At 32.9% G+C, this 14,921-nt stretch overlaps 1 protein-coding gene across 3 annotated transcripts in view; it reads right to left on the bottom strand.

The window, feature by feature from the left end:
* LOC135122897 (nuclear factor of activated T-cells 5-like) overlaps positions 1 to 14,921 on the bottom strand; it is a 95,182-nt gene that overhangs the window by 67,274 nt on the left and 12,987 nt on the right. For all 3 annotated transcript variants that reach the window (XM_064047388.1, XM_064047386.1, XM_064047387.1), the window contains exon 2: positions 2,304 to 2,351. In XM_064047388.1, the coding sequence (XP_063903458.1) occupies positions 2,304 to 2,351 (48 nt within the window). The remainder of the gene's footprint in view (positions 1 to 2,303; positions 2,352 to 14,921) is intronic.

Genomic DNA, 14,921 nt, shown 5'->3' with positions numbered 1-14,921 from the left:
TTCATAACATTTCAACGTTGCCACGTTATCAATTACTTGGTGCTAGGCTTATTTTTAAGCTCAATTGTATTTCTGTACTAAACACTACTAACCTTGTCTATAATATACCATAAAAATGTTGGGTCACACCTCATTAACTTTTACAAGAAGCATGTTGCAATCAAGTTGACAGAACATTTGAACCCAACTGATTAATTAAAGACAAGTAATTGCGTTATCTGTCTAATGTGTAGCTTTATTATTCATCGAACGTTTGCACTTGCTTTCTATATCTCCAAAAATACAAGTGGATGTAGGAATGACCGATAAAGCACACATTTATCTAACCCCAGACAAACAACGAAACTAGACAACCACAAAACGACATTACATAACTCATGGTCCCACCGGTCAACTTATCAGTATTATTTAATTTGGTCGCAAACTGTTACGCACCAAAGATAATAGAATGACATGGTCACAAAAATGAACGAAATAATGATGCAGAGAAAATGAAGAAGAGATTTATATATTGTTAGAGTACAATTTTTATAAATGTGTTATAATGTTACAAGTGTTACTGTTCTAGATCTCCGTTGAATAAAGCATTGTCTACGATAATGTAACCGTGTCCAATTATATGATATCTTCTCTAGTTGTTCTTATATAATGAAATATCTGACGAGGTTGGTATTTTTGAAACAATTAATAAAAATTACGTGAAAAGCGGTGGTGAAAGTCGTTTTTAATAACCACAGTCGGTATTTATTTATACCTGTATATTTTGAATGTCTGATGTAAAAGCTTCCAGTTTGTTTGTTTTCGTTTGCACAGTCTATATCCAAAAGCAACAAAATTACGCATATTATAAAATTGTGTCAACTGAAACGACAATAAATTTAGATAAAAATAATAAACGATAATTATACGGGGTTTTATTTATAAATTAGCAGTACGTTTCTGGGTCTGCTGTGTTATTTGTCCAGTTATATGACGCAGATGACCATGTGAAAATCACAGGATAGCTCGACCTTTGATAAGGGGGCTCCATGTATTTGTTTAATATTATTAAGAAAATGTTTACGTTTGACAACACTTATCTGCGGTCAAAGGTACACAAATATCCTTAAGTTATTTCTGTTTTTAACAAACTGGATCACACCAAATCTGTGCATCTTTGAAGACAATTTATGTAGAAAGTACAAATTAGATTAACGATGGTTCGGTCTGACGTTGTTTGGTGATCGCCCACATTCACCAAAGTAAAAAAAGCCCTAAAAAACTCCAGCACCTGTTGATATTGTTGAGAAAGAACTATCATCTAATTAATGTAAAAATAACTCTGGCTGCCCGTTAGAACCACATATCTCAATATATCTTGTGTCTGCGGAAAAGTAGAACGCACTACTTACACCAAAAGACGAACAAGATGCACCAAATTGATGACTGACCTCTCGAATATATTTTGTGTTGTCCGCTAAAAAATCGTCTCCTTTCTAAAATTCTCTCTATCGAATCAACAAGTTTATATAATACGTAATTATATGCGTACCTCAATATAAATAACTTCCCTTTGCCACCTTTAAGCAATTCCTTGAACTACTGGAGCACACCAACAAGCCGAGCTTCGTTGAACTTACATAAGATAATGAATGCCTCAGCAAGAAATGTAAATTTCAACACGAATACATTTTTTATACAGGCAAATAGCCTCCATTACAAAAATTCAGCTGGTGTTTCAAGCGGATTAAAGAAAATGATTTGAATTGAAACGTTACTTCAATTCCGCCGAGTGCTTCTGCGAAGTGTAAATATCTTAAATATGTTCATGCACCATAAAATTATTTTTATTCTTATAAACACCATAAAAAGCAGATGATAAAATTTTCAAAGAGATATATGAGCCGGAGGCATACAAGGACGCTCTAAATTTTCGTAACGTCTATTGCTTTTCTGATTTATTATTATATAATGAGGCAGTCTTGACAATAAGCCGACGTTGCGGCAAGTGGCACTCTGAACAAAGAAGCGATTATGCATTTTATTTGTACTAAAGTTTTATGAAACTTAAAACAACTCACGTTTCGCGTTTAAATGTACATCTTTACACCTTATGATTCACGGTTCGTCACTGTTTTAGCATAATAATTTATTGTATATTAACATAGTTGAAATTAGGACAGCCGGAGTGATGCTCACTTATTTCGCAGCAACATCAATTTAGACTTTATTATAGTTACTTAACCGTTGCTTGTAGACAGGGTTGTGACAAAACACCGGTGTCAATCATATTAGACCTAAAATCTACGTTAGTACGAACATACCTGACTTGGAAGCGTTGCTCTTCTCGGTCTTGGTTTTCTTTTGTGCTTCTGAAAAACGAATTTCACATTAACAAAGTACGAAGTTAATGGGCCAATTAATAATAAATTTACTTTAGAGTGTACTAATTTCAAACGAAACTCCGAAATGAGTCCAAGTTTGGCAATAAAATAGAAGCGGATCAAACTAACGCCATAAAAGAGTAATAAAACGACTTTTTTGCATCAAAGTAATTATAAGATAAATCGAAGACATAGTGACAACTTTTTCTTTATTCCGCCCACCGTAATTTTATGGTGGCAATATTTTTATTAACTTGACTAATAAAGTATATTCTCGAAAATAATAAAAAAAAGCTGATGTAACCAACATCCAAAAAATATTTGGTTTTTGCTTTACACTTTTACGACAGTTATTAAATTAAAAGTGGGGTTAGAACCATCAGATATTTAACGTTTTGCAAATGATTCATCTTCACATTTTTAACACGTGAATGAAAAGAGAAGGCCTGGGGGTAAAGTAGAGTCCGCCGAATAGTGATCCCTGACTTTCTGTTTCCAAAAACCCCAATAAATTCTGCGGATTGTAATGATTACAACGCTTGTCTGATTTTGATCGTTATAACCTAAAATGTTGCAATGCGCATGTTCACTATTTGATGGACTCTACTTTATACACTCTTCTACTTTGTTATCATAAGTACACCAAGCCTCTGATCACTTACACACATTGATACTCCATCAATCACAAAAGAATTGATAAAAAACTTCAACTATACGAAATATATCTCAAATTAGGTTCCTTCGGTGAAATCGCGTCCGGTACACTAAGCAAATGCTTCGAACTATTTGCATCAAAAAGCGCATAGTTTCATCAACTTGCAAAACATGTTTTTGTTTCGTTTTAGAAACGTCTGTTCCCAAAACCCATCTCCACTAAATTTCTACACCTGTGCTATTAATGTTAGCATTACATGCAAAATCACACATCATAAAATATATTACGCTTCAACCTACATCAAAGAAATGTAAAAGTCTACACGATAAATTATCTCAAAACCGCTTTCCTGTCCGAATTGGTGTATTTATTCAGAAGAGGTTGTTTTTGAAATAATAAGTGACCTTCAGGTCCCGGTAGCTGTATTGAAATAATTTTAAACATCGATAAGCCATTTATCAGGTCTTATTTGTACTTTTCCATAGTGCATTTGTTTATATATTCAATCTCGTTTTTAACGGAATACGAGATTGACCGGAGTTATTAGTCAGGTCTTTAACCCCTGCCAAAGCTTCCCTTCCAATACGCAAATCCCCTGGTATGATAATAATCAGGATCTAACGAACTCACCACGAGAAAGCACTAGCACATACCAACATTTAATCGAAAAGTATCTTGTAGTTGTAAATCCAGTTTAATGCCAGCGCAAAGAGAGATTTTTTTTATAACTTCTACTATATAATCGTAAATGGGTCACTATGAGTTTCAAATCTTGTGTGAAGTCAAAAGATTAACTATCATTATAACAATTCATGCTCACAAGGTCGGTCATATTTTAAATATTTTAACTTGACTAGATTCCGGTAAACTCTCCACTGTAACGTTTTAAACGCATAGTTGAAATTTTTTGAATTCTACATGACTGCGCATTAAAATTACGCTCATTTGAGTTACACAACAAGTGAAATAAGATATCAATTGATTCCAAAGTTCCAAAAAAAAAATTAATAAATAAATAAATAAAAATGTAAATGCAAACATACAACACAACTGATAAAAAATGAAACAAACACAAACAAATACGCTAAAAAAACAAAAACTGTTTCATCGACGTCTATTATTTTTATTGAATATTTCGTAACTTAACTCGTATTATACAACAATAAATTGATGTTCAAACTACCGCAAAAAAAAGTCTGGATGCGAGGAACAAACAAGTGATGGTAAAAAGGAAAAAGTCAGAAGGAACAGATTAGGTAATCGCGTTTAGCCACTTCAATTAAAAAATTAATCATTTCGAAAATAAAGGTTCGTTTAAATCACCTAATTACACGTTTATGCTCATTAAATAAATTTAGCAAATCGAAATGAGATAAAATTAAATTGACTCGAGTACTTCCTGCAAACCATTTGTCGAATGAATTCCTGTGCCTCGTCAATTGTTAATCACAACAACTTTCAAACATTTTTAGTTGTTCATTAATTTTAATTAGATTAAATTATTTTTGTTCGGTGTCTAAGAATAATTAAATTAATTCACTTTTTCGTCATCCCGTAATCACGATTGCTAAAATTAAATTCTCGTCATAAACAATTTTCATTTATTTTTACATAATTTCTGTTTAAAAAAAAATCAACGCACATAGTTTTTGTGTCTAATTGATAAAATTATCGATTTTTTTTTATTTTGTAAACACAACGACATAAAAAATTGAACGTGAACACGTGATGTAAATTTTAAATCTCTGTTAATAACTATATATATATTTAACCTTGAATAGGTTTAAAGTTCAGAATCGTAACATTTGATACAGTTACACGTCGAGGTAACGAAAATGAAATATTGGAATATTAAAGGTTAAAAATAAACTAAATCACCAGAAAAACACAAAACACATCTATAATAATAAAAATGTAAATTTAACGCCAACATAATCTTATCTTTTCAAAAAATAATTATCGTCACAGTTTGATAGTGTCAATTTACAATAAGAAAATTTTGTAAAAATTATTTACCTCTGACTTTCGGTTATTTGGTAATAACCGAATATGTAAAATGTAAAGATTTGATCATGATAAACATGTAAATATACGTTCAAGGCTACTACAAACACGTGCCGCGACTGTGAATAAAAAACTCTAATTTTATCATTTATCATTAAATTGATATTCAAAATGTGACAAACAAAACCCATTTATTCTAACTATATACTAAAACAGAATATTAAGAAAGCATTCAATGTCTGCGTAGCTGAATAACAAATTTTGTAAACAGTTACACACTATAATTATGGTAATAAGGTGAGTGAATTACTTAACTAAAAGCAACTCGCCAATTAGCTTCTGCATTTATTTTGCGCTTTGGATGTTTTTCTTTTTTGCATTTGATAAATAAATCATTACATACATTGCGTTTGTTTACAAATTGACTTAATTCATTCAGTAATGATTTCGCACTTCGGGCTTGAATTGAGTTAGTTTGCGAAGTGTTAACTGGTGTCAAACGTCAAAAAATAAAAATTAGCATAGCAATGACGTCATGGAAGTGCACAATACCCTTTTGATGCAAAAAAACATTCATTGTCTTTTTTGATTCGCGAAATACAACGGATTGGAAACAGGTTGCTGAAATTAACGATATTTTTTATAGCGTACCAAATGAAGGAAAAAACAACACGATAAACAACTCGGTTGGAAATTATAGGTAAACCTGTACTGTGTGGTATTTCGGGATATAATGTTATTTTTAAATAAAAGTGTTGAGTAATTTTAGAAACAAATTCAATTAAATTGAGTCGATTTGGTTTGTTGCGTAATTAGCTTTGTGGCAAAATAGCAGCGATAAATCTTCATTTATAAAATCTTGATCCCCAAAGAAATTAGCTTCAGATAATTCTCTTCACTCACACGATAGAGGACAAGCACGACTTTAAGTAATCTATAGGGAGGACTTATTTCCACATTTATTACAACAGTATTTTCTAATTTACCGTAACAAAAAGTTCAAACGTTTTGTAAACTTGAACACGAAAAAACCTCAATTGAGGTAAAAGTTGTCATTAGTGCCACCGAGGAAAAATACAATAACCATAAGTCGGTATGGTAAATAAAATTACGAATATGTAGTCCATACTTTTACGGTGTGTAAACATGTGAATAATAAATAACTAACCGCAATAATAGTTTGATTTTGAGTTTTCCTGCCATGCTAAAATCTATTTTTTATTATTTATGCCGGCAAACGCTTTCATTCCATTGGTTATATAGAAATAGCAACGAAGGTCGAACCAACTGGTTCGTGTCAATCCTATCAAATTAAAAAAATTAAACCATCCATTACTATTAAAGAAAAACCCCGTTCCTTTATTTATGAGAATTCCACAATCGAGTCAATAGACAATCAAAGACAGATTGAAGGTCAGCTCGAGGGATAAGGATAAGGTTTTCACGTCTGCTCCTTTCATACAAACACACATTTTCTTTTTCTATTAGGTGCTTTCAGAAAAAACATGTACAAAGCACCGTAATATAAGGATTCGAACTTTTTCCAATGAAAAGTTTGTGGTGCAAATTTAGCTTCTGCCATGGCAACCTACATGACACTCAATGACGTCAAACGGTCTCCAAACAAACATCAAGTCGATGTACCCTTATAATATCGCCTCTACTTAAAAAAAATGCTATAAAAGCCGGTGTTTTCGATGATTCGATTTTCAATATTCACGTGCCGCCGAGCTTTTCGAATGTTAAAAAATCCACCAATGCCTAATAATTTACGTCAGCGTTCAATCAATATTAAATAAAAAACTATATCTAGACCTAAATATTTATGTGAGTAGGAAATAACACGAAATACCAAAAATACTTTCAGGGTACCAAGTCCAAAAGTATTGTGTGGGCGCAAAGTTAGTACAGGGCGATTAAGATTTGTATCCCAAGTGACTCATTCGTTGTAATTAAAACAGACGAAAAGCAGCACAATAGCTCGAAATTGTAAACATAAAATACGCTTACAATATTTGCTTCTTTTTCTAAAACTGACGCTTTTAACCTGCGAAACGCCGAACCAACATGTTCTAGGATTCTGGTCACCTACGTCAAAGCTGCAACCGTTAGGAGGTGGAAGCTAACCCAAATCGTCTACTTTTCGGAATCTGAGACGACTTAAACACGTAAGCGTGTCTGGGGGACCCCGGATGCTATGAACTCGGAGTGCGCGGCCACGAAGGTCAGTTTCCAAAACGGAACAGAAAAAAAGTTAGTTCTGGCCCAAATTTCAGAGTTTTGTCGGACGTACCAGGAAATACTAACAGTTTTGAAGTTTTAGACACAAGAATGTCTAGATTTAGAATTCTCAAAACTCTAACCCAAATGGTCCCCTTTTTGGTATAGAAGATAAATATAGAGATGGACTGTTTTCGGCGACTCAAAGTCTCCGGGTCTACAAAAGCGCAGCTACTTAAAGTTAAGGAGAAAGTTCTACAACTACATGCTGTAGTGGCTGCGAATTAGTAAATATATTGCGTGGAATGTTTCTTCGTAGGTCAATAACTTTTAGCTGATCAAATGCCACGATCCAGAAACAATGTTCTGTAATATAAATTATAACTTTACGTATGACTTCACATTACGTTATTAAATGCCGTTTCGTTTAGAATAATGTGTCAGACATTTTTTTCGTGTTTATAATATTTACTGGATTAATTACGAAATGAAAGAAAAAATTGTTTATGCATTTTTCTTTCAATCTATTGTAGTCGGCTAGAAGGCTGTTGTTTTTCTTTTGCATAACAATTTGCTCGTTTATTATTATTTACGTTACGAACCTCAAAGTTATCTATGGAATGTTCACCAACCATGAGTTAAACAAGTAAAATATCGGACAAAAATAAAACTACATTTGTGGACACCAGGAGAAGAACATTGAGGATTATTGACTAAAAAAAATACTTAGATAGAGTGGATAGGGTATACATTTTGTATTGAATAAATAAAAATATAGGTATATCTTCAAATAAAGGGAAGTTTACAAAAACTACTGGCATTTACGTGATCTTTAAAATTTAATTAGCTTCCAGAAGTAAAATTCTGCTTTTTGTCATTTTTTCCAAACTGATATTTCCTAAACCCTTTTTATTGAATCAGTAGAAATATAAAAAAGGCAAAGACAAAAACTGCTTTTAAGGCGTAACATACAACTTTTTTTAACGGAAGACCATCAGTATGTTTACATAATCTAATTGACCTCTTTTGGGACTTGATTTTTTTAGCAACGAAAGGGTTAAAAAAACGGAATAGGGTTACTTTTAAAATCTGTGTTCAATATTTTGTGGCGAAAAAATAACAGTAGGCACTTTGTTGTGGTATAAATAAAATTGAGGGGCAACATACAGGGTGTGACGCATAACCTCGATGGTACGTTGTTAAGGAGGCTCTGAAGAACTCGAAAAAAATGGTAAAAAAAATCCCCGAGTAAAATTTTTGGAAATACTGTCTTAAATTCCAACAAAAAATTGCCAAAAATGACATGTGTCAACAGTACAAAATAAGCTTGTTAATCGCATTTTAGCAAATTATTAACTAATTATTTAACTGTTTATTATTAACATTCAGTTCATTAAAGCAAATCAGAATTACGAAGATAATTCTTCAACTTTGAAGTTTAATATTTCAATAAGTTATTGCAGAGATTTTTTAACGATTTTTTTCGCGTTCTTCAAAGGTTTCTTAACAACGTACCATCCAGTTTATCCGTCATTTTTTTGTCACCCTGTATATTAAGATTCAACTTTATTTATACCACAACAAAGTGCGTACCGTTACCGTGTTTATATAAAAAAATATAATTATTACTATTTTCACATATCACTATTTCAGTTCTTTCAAATAGAATACCTGTATCAAGTCAGATTTCTTCGATATATTACAAAAGTTGATTCTGCAAATTGTTTTTTTACTTCCCGAGCGTAAGCAAAAGGAAGTATTGTAATCGAGTCCGTCGGCCGACTCTCTATTTTTACGTTTTCTCGGCCTTTCATGAACCCTAGAGTACGAAGAAATAGGTCTCCCGTTTCCGTCTATCTGTCCGTCTGTCTGCCGTCCCGGATTTTTATTAGATTATTGCGAAATTTTGTACTTACATTAGGAATATCATCTAGATGGTAAAACGCTAACCAAAATTTGTCTAATCATCCCCACCACTAATGCAATGACGTCAGTTCAAAATTGTACATAGTAAATGGGTTTTAAATTGTATGAAGTAACATAGTCCTACACATGTAGTGTATGACTCCGAATTGACTTTTTACCTGAAACGTCCAGATTTTTGAAAAAAAAAAACAAAATTATGAAACATTTTGCAATTTAATTTTGAATCTGCAAAACCGAATGCTTTGAAATTTTGCAGATGGTTTATAGTTATGACAAGCATGATAAATTTTTAATCAAAATATATTTACTTATCCCCTCCAAAAAATTGATGGACGTCAGCTCAAAAGTTTGCCGAATAAATCCTATCTAAAATGTACAAAATAGGATGAGTCTGTACTTGTGATTTATCACTCCATTAATATTTTTTAGATTTGCATATACAGGTGACTCAAAAAAATTAATGAATGCGTGAATCTATTTTATTGATTTAATAAGGAACTACAAAACCGAATGCTTTGAAATCTTGGACATGTTTTAAATTTATCATAGCCATGGTAAATTTATAGTCAAAATGTATTTGCTCATCCCCCCCTAAAAAATTGATGACGCCACCGCAAAATTTTGCTGAAAAAATGCTTAAATGTGTAAAGAATGATGAGTGATGCTGATGAGTCTATATTTGTGATTTATCACTGCATTAATATTTTTTAGATTTGCTTATACAGGGTGTCTGAAATAAATTAATGACTGAGTCAATTAATTTTATTGATTAAATCAAGAATTAGAAAAATGTAATACGAAAAAAGATATAATAGGTTTGCAGTCGTCACGTTCCCGATAGCGAGGGAAGTACTGTCTGATTTGTAAGGTTGGTGATAACCTCAAAGCGAAGGCTAGATTTCAGACCAATTGGCTTGGTCGTTTTTCAAATAAATTATAAAAATTGTTGATGATATAATTTTTTTTTTGCAAAAATCTGCAGTTTTAAAGAATAGGTTCATTATTTTATAAACCACAATTTGAAATAATGTTTTATCAGGAAATAAATATACATTTTTTCACGATTTAGAAGCACGACGTAGTCTTGCAACATTTCAGATCAATCGGTTCTGTATTTGCTATATTTTAAAATTTTGTGTACAATTTCTACTTTCTTTTACAAAAACTAAGTATCTAAGGTCAAAAATACGGACAAATTACGAAATTGCAACTATTTACAGAAGCATGTTATTTTATACAATTGAAATAGGATTTATCTACCAAAATTTGGATATGACGTCATCAACTCTTGACGGGGATGAACAAACTAATTTTGGTTAGCAATTAGACATGTACACTCTAGTCTTAAACAACACCCAAAATTCCACAGTAAATCGTCCAATAATTTTGGAGATCCCCTGTCTAATAAAGTTGCGAACAGACACATAGCAGACAATCAAACGGAAACGACAAACCGTCATTTTGCTACTGTACAAGTTATTGAAACAGGGTCCATCGAACGAATAGTTACTTTCATGTTTTCTGTACGTTTCATGGCCCCCAGAGTACGAAAAAATCAGTGTCCAATTTCCGTCTGTCTGTCGTCTGTCTACTCGATCGATTGTTGTCAAATTTTATATGTATGTATTTTAGAAATAGCGTGTGTATGATAAAATTCTTAAGGAAAATTTGTCTAATCATGCCCACTAACACTTTTACGACGTCACCTCAAAACTGTGTTTGGTAAATGTTATCCAAATTTTATACAATAACATACTCCTGTACTTGTGGTTTATGAATCTGTCTTGTAGTTGCTCGCAACGCAAAGGTCGGGGGTTCGATTACTTCTGTAGTTTTTTTAAATTTTGTGACTAGTATCATCTACATATTTTTTTCCAGCTTATTAGGTTTATCACAAAAAAATTAAATTTCCTGAAATCACATTTTATAATTTTTCAAAGGAGCGAATTGTTTACAGAAATTTGTTATCATATTCGACTTGTTGTTCCTTGCTCGCCAGTTCTAAAGTAACGTTATTATTTATACTTATTACTAATTATTACAATTTTTGTAATCATGAAAAAAATCTATATCGTGGACTTAGCTCTTAAAAATAAAAGGCAATGACCCAAAACGGTTTTTTTTTTTTTTTTTTAATATAAAAAAATTCGAATATCTAAGAACAACAGCGCAATTTTCTGGTGTTTGTTATCAAGTTAGAACAGCTTGAAGTGGTACAAGGTCTGCGGGTGACATCATGACGTTATCCTACCTATTTGGGACATGAGACTTAAACCTCGATTAAAAAATTAGAAGATGTAAAGTTGTGATTTTAAAGTCGTTCCTGACTTGAAATCACGTGCTTCTATTATATTTTCAGACAAAGAAGAAAACCCTGTTGTACGGGGTTTAGTAACAACGTGTTTGTTTTTTCTTATCGAGTTTCTTTCATTCAAACTATTGCAATTTGAAAATTAAAAACCACAAGAAACTCCAGTTTTCATAGGTGTCAGATCTATTCCATCGCGTTTTTTTTTTTATATAATTCAAATAAACCACTTTGGATAGGTTAGTCGGTCTTAAGTTGATTAATAAAATATCAATTCCAAAAAATATAAATGGATTGTTAAGTGTAGACTCATAATATTTTGCACATTTTGGATACGATTTATTCCGTAAATATTTGATAAACAAATAACTTTTGATTAAGGATTTACCATGGTTACGATAAGCTTAAAACAGTTTTTAAGCTAAATTGTGAAATATTGTTAAACAATTTTGATTTTGTTCCCAAGAATCTCGAGTGTATACATAATACGGATTCATAAACTACAAGTATAGAAAAATTTCACACCAATCAGTTCAGTTCATATTCGAAAAGTTATGAAAGGTCGAAAAAACATTAAATTAGCCATTCCCCAGATGGACCCTACTCAATACAATTACATGGGCATCCTGTTTGTTATTTTTGCAGAAAAAAATCGAAGAAATTAAACCATGATACATAAGCTCTTCAAATATCGTTTTAACGACTTTGAGATGTATTTTTTTTTTAGAATTGCTTTTTGTATTTCTCTGAATAATATGACTGGGATTTGGTTTATATTCGTGGTACTCGGTTATTAGTTAAACTAAAGTCTATAAACATCACTTTAGGCTTCTGATGTTTTGTGAAAATGTTTGAAAAGATTTTGAGGGCTTCTGATAATTTTGAAAGGGTTTGAAATAATCTTGGGTTCCTCCAGTGGTTTATTAATGTAAAACAATCTTGTATCTTGGCAAGTACTAGCCCCGCCCACCAGCCCTCTATTTTTTTGGAAGGTATATCATTTGCCAAAATCAGTCTTATCTTAGCAAGTTCTAGCCCCGCCCACCCGCCCTCTATTTTCTTGAACGGTATATCATTTACCAAAATCTTTTCTTCCTAAGATTAGACTGATTTTGGCAAATAATATATCTTCTAAAAAAAAGAGGGCGGGTGGGCGGGGCTAGTACTTGTTAAGATAAGACTGATTTTGGCAAATCATATACCTTCCAAGAAAATAGAGGGTGGGTGGGCGGGGCTAATATTTGATAAGATAAGACTGATTTTGACACTTTTTCATATCCTTTTTCAGTGATTGATTTTATCCGATCTGAACTACTGAACACAATAAAATTAGTCGTTAGAATGAAAAGAAGGGGAAGGGTGGGCGGCGCTAGTATTTGATAAGATATAACTGATTTTGGCAGTTTTAACATTTTCGAAAATTTTTCAACTATTTTCGAAAATTAGTTGAAGACATTTTCTTGTAGATTCACAGAAATGTTTAAAGTTTGTTTATTTGAGACAATAGAGAAGCTAGAACAAGTCAGGTCACGTTAGGTCAAGTCAGGTCAGGTGCATAAAATAAGAAATAAATTTTATAGCAAATAGTCTTTCTTTTTTTCACATCCTTTTTCCACTCCCACTCAACAGAAGAACATAATTAGCCCCGCCCACCCACCCGGCCTCCATTTCGGTTTGGTTTTATCCGCTCTGAATCGATGTAATGATCTTATATTGAACAGAAATAAAATTAGTCGTTAGAATGAGAAGAGGGGGTGGGTGGGTGCGGCTAATATTTGCTAAGATAAGACAGATTTTGGCAAGTGACATATCCTACAAGAAAATAGACGATGGGTGGGCGGGGCTTGTATTTGCTAAGATAAGATTGATTTTAGCATTTTGATATATTCGACCAAAAAAGTTACAATTAGCGCTTTTTTTACTTTTTTCACATCCTAGATTCTATTAATTTCCACTCCCACTCAACAGAAGAATATAATTAGCCCCGCCCACCCACCCGGCCTCCATTTCGGTGAACGGTTTTATCCGCTCTGAATGGATGGAATGGTCTTATACTGAACAGAAATTCAATTAGTCGTTAGAATGAGAAGAGGGGGTGGGTGGGTGGGGCTAATATTTGCTAAGATAAGACTAATTTTGGCAAATCATATACCCCCCAAGAAAATAGAGGGTGGGTGGGGGGGGCTTGTATTTGCTAAGATAAGACTGATTTTGGCAAATCATATACTCTTTAAGAAAATACAGGGCGGGTGAGCGGGGCTAGTACTTACTAAAGTACAAATGATTTTGCCAAATGATATACTTACTATTTAAAATAATAAGAGGTACAACTTCGTTTTAGTAAAGAATATTTTGCAAAGTTCGCTAGCAACAAATAAAACTGCCAGAACATCAACATTTCTTCCAAATAATTAAGTGTTGTAGTTTTAATATGGTAAATGACACATATTTGACAAATACGTAACACGCAAACACAATGTGTGTCCAACGTTCCTGAACTCTTGTAATTCTTGTGATGAACACACAACACTATGCGTGTTGAATAATTTTTAGCCCTGAACTCCGGCGAATGCCATGACCGATTTGCATTCTGCACAAACTGGAAAAGTTGCCACATTTAAGCAACAAAAAATTGTTTTCTGCTTCTGTGTAGTCCACAAATATTTATAGATAGGTAGTCCTCAAGAATACGTTGTCAAGTATGTAAGTATTGAGATTTTGAAAGAATTTAGCTAAATGAGCAATTACAGCATACGTTGAACGACATCTCGTCCCCACTTGACGTCGTTTTTTATTGATCCGACGTTCGACGGTGATTCTGATTACGATTGGTGTCCAAAGTGACTCATTCTGCGTAATTAGAGGACGAAAAGTAACATAAACGTAATTGACCAGCACTACATTTTAACAAATACAATAAACCGATTCGTCGTTAGTCGATCTTAATACTCGGCGCCGCAAACATAGCCACAATACGATTATGCTTGTTTATTTATACCTACGATAATTATAATGAGCAATACTTTTTATTGACTCCATAGCGATATCGGTCAGTTTGTTGGCCATTTCTTCGAAGAGTAAAGGTTATCGGCGATCCGGTAGAATAGCCACAAGGGGAGAAAGCAGTCGGTCAGTCAACTAAATATTCAATCTCACCAAAATATTGACTTCCGCCAAATATGCAACTCCTCGGGTGTGACTAATTACATACGAGGTGTATGCTGATGCATAACAAGAAAATATCTCCGAATTACTGTAGCTTAAAAATTGTACCAAACTTGTGATAAGCGTTGAATTTTGAACCTGTATTATTTCCTTAATTGTGTTGCTTTTGTAAAGAGTCAACAAAATTAGATAAATACGCCACGAACACAATAAAAGCAATGCAAAGGAACGTTCAATCAATTACACAAACAAGTTATGAAGAGCGATAATGAAGGTTAAC

The sequence above is a fragment of the Zophobas morio genome, unplaced genomic scaffold (assembly GCF_036711695.1).
Source record: "Zophobas morio isolate AGI-343-1 ecotype UQ-CSIRO unplaced genomic scaffold, CSIRO_AGI_Zmor_V1 ptg000005l, whole genome shotgun sequence".
Taxonomy (NCBI): domain Eukaryota; kingdom Metazoa; phylum Arthropoda; class Insecta; order Coleoptera; family Tenebrionidae; genus Zophobas; species Zophobas morio.
The sequence above is the reverse complement of the archived record's forward strand: the minus strand, read 5'-3'. Positions and strand labels throughout refer to the sequence as shown.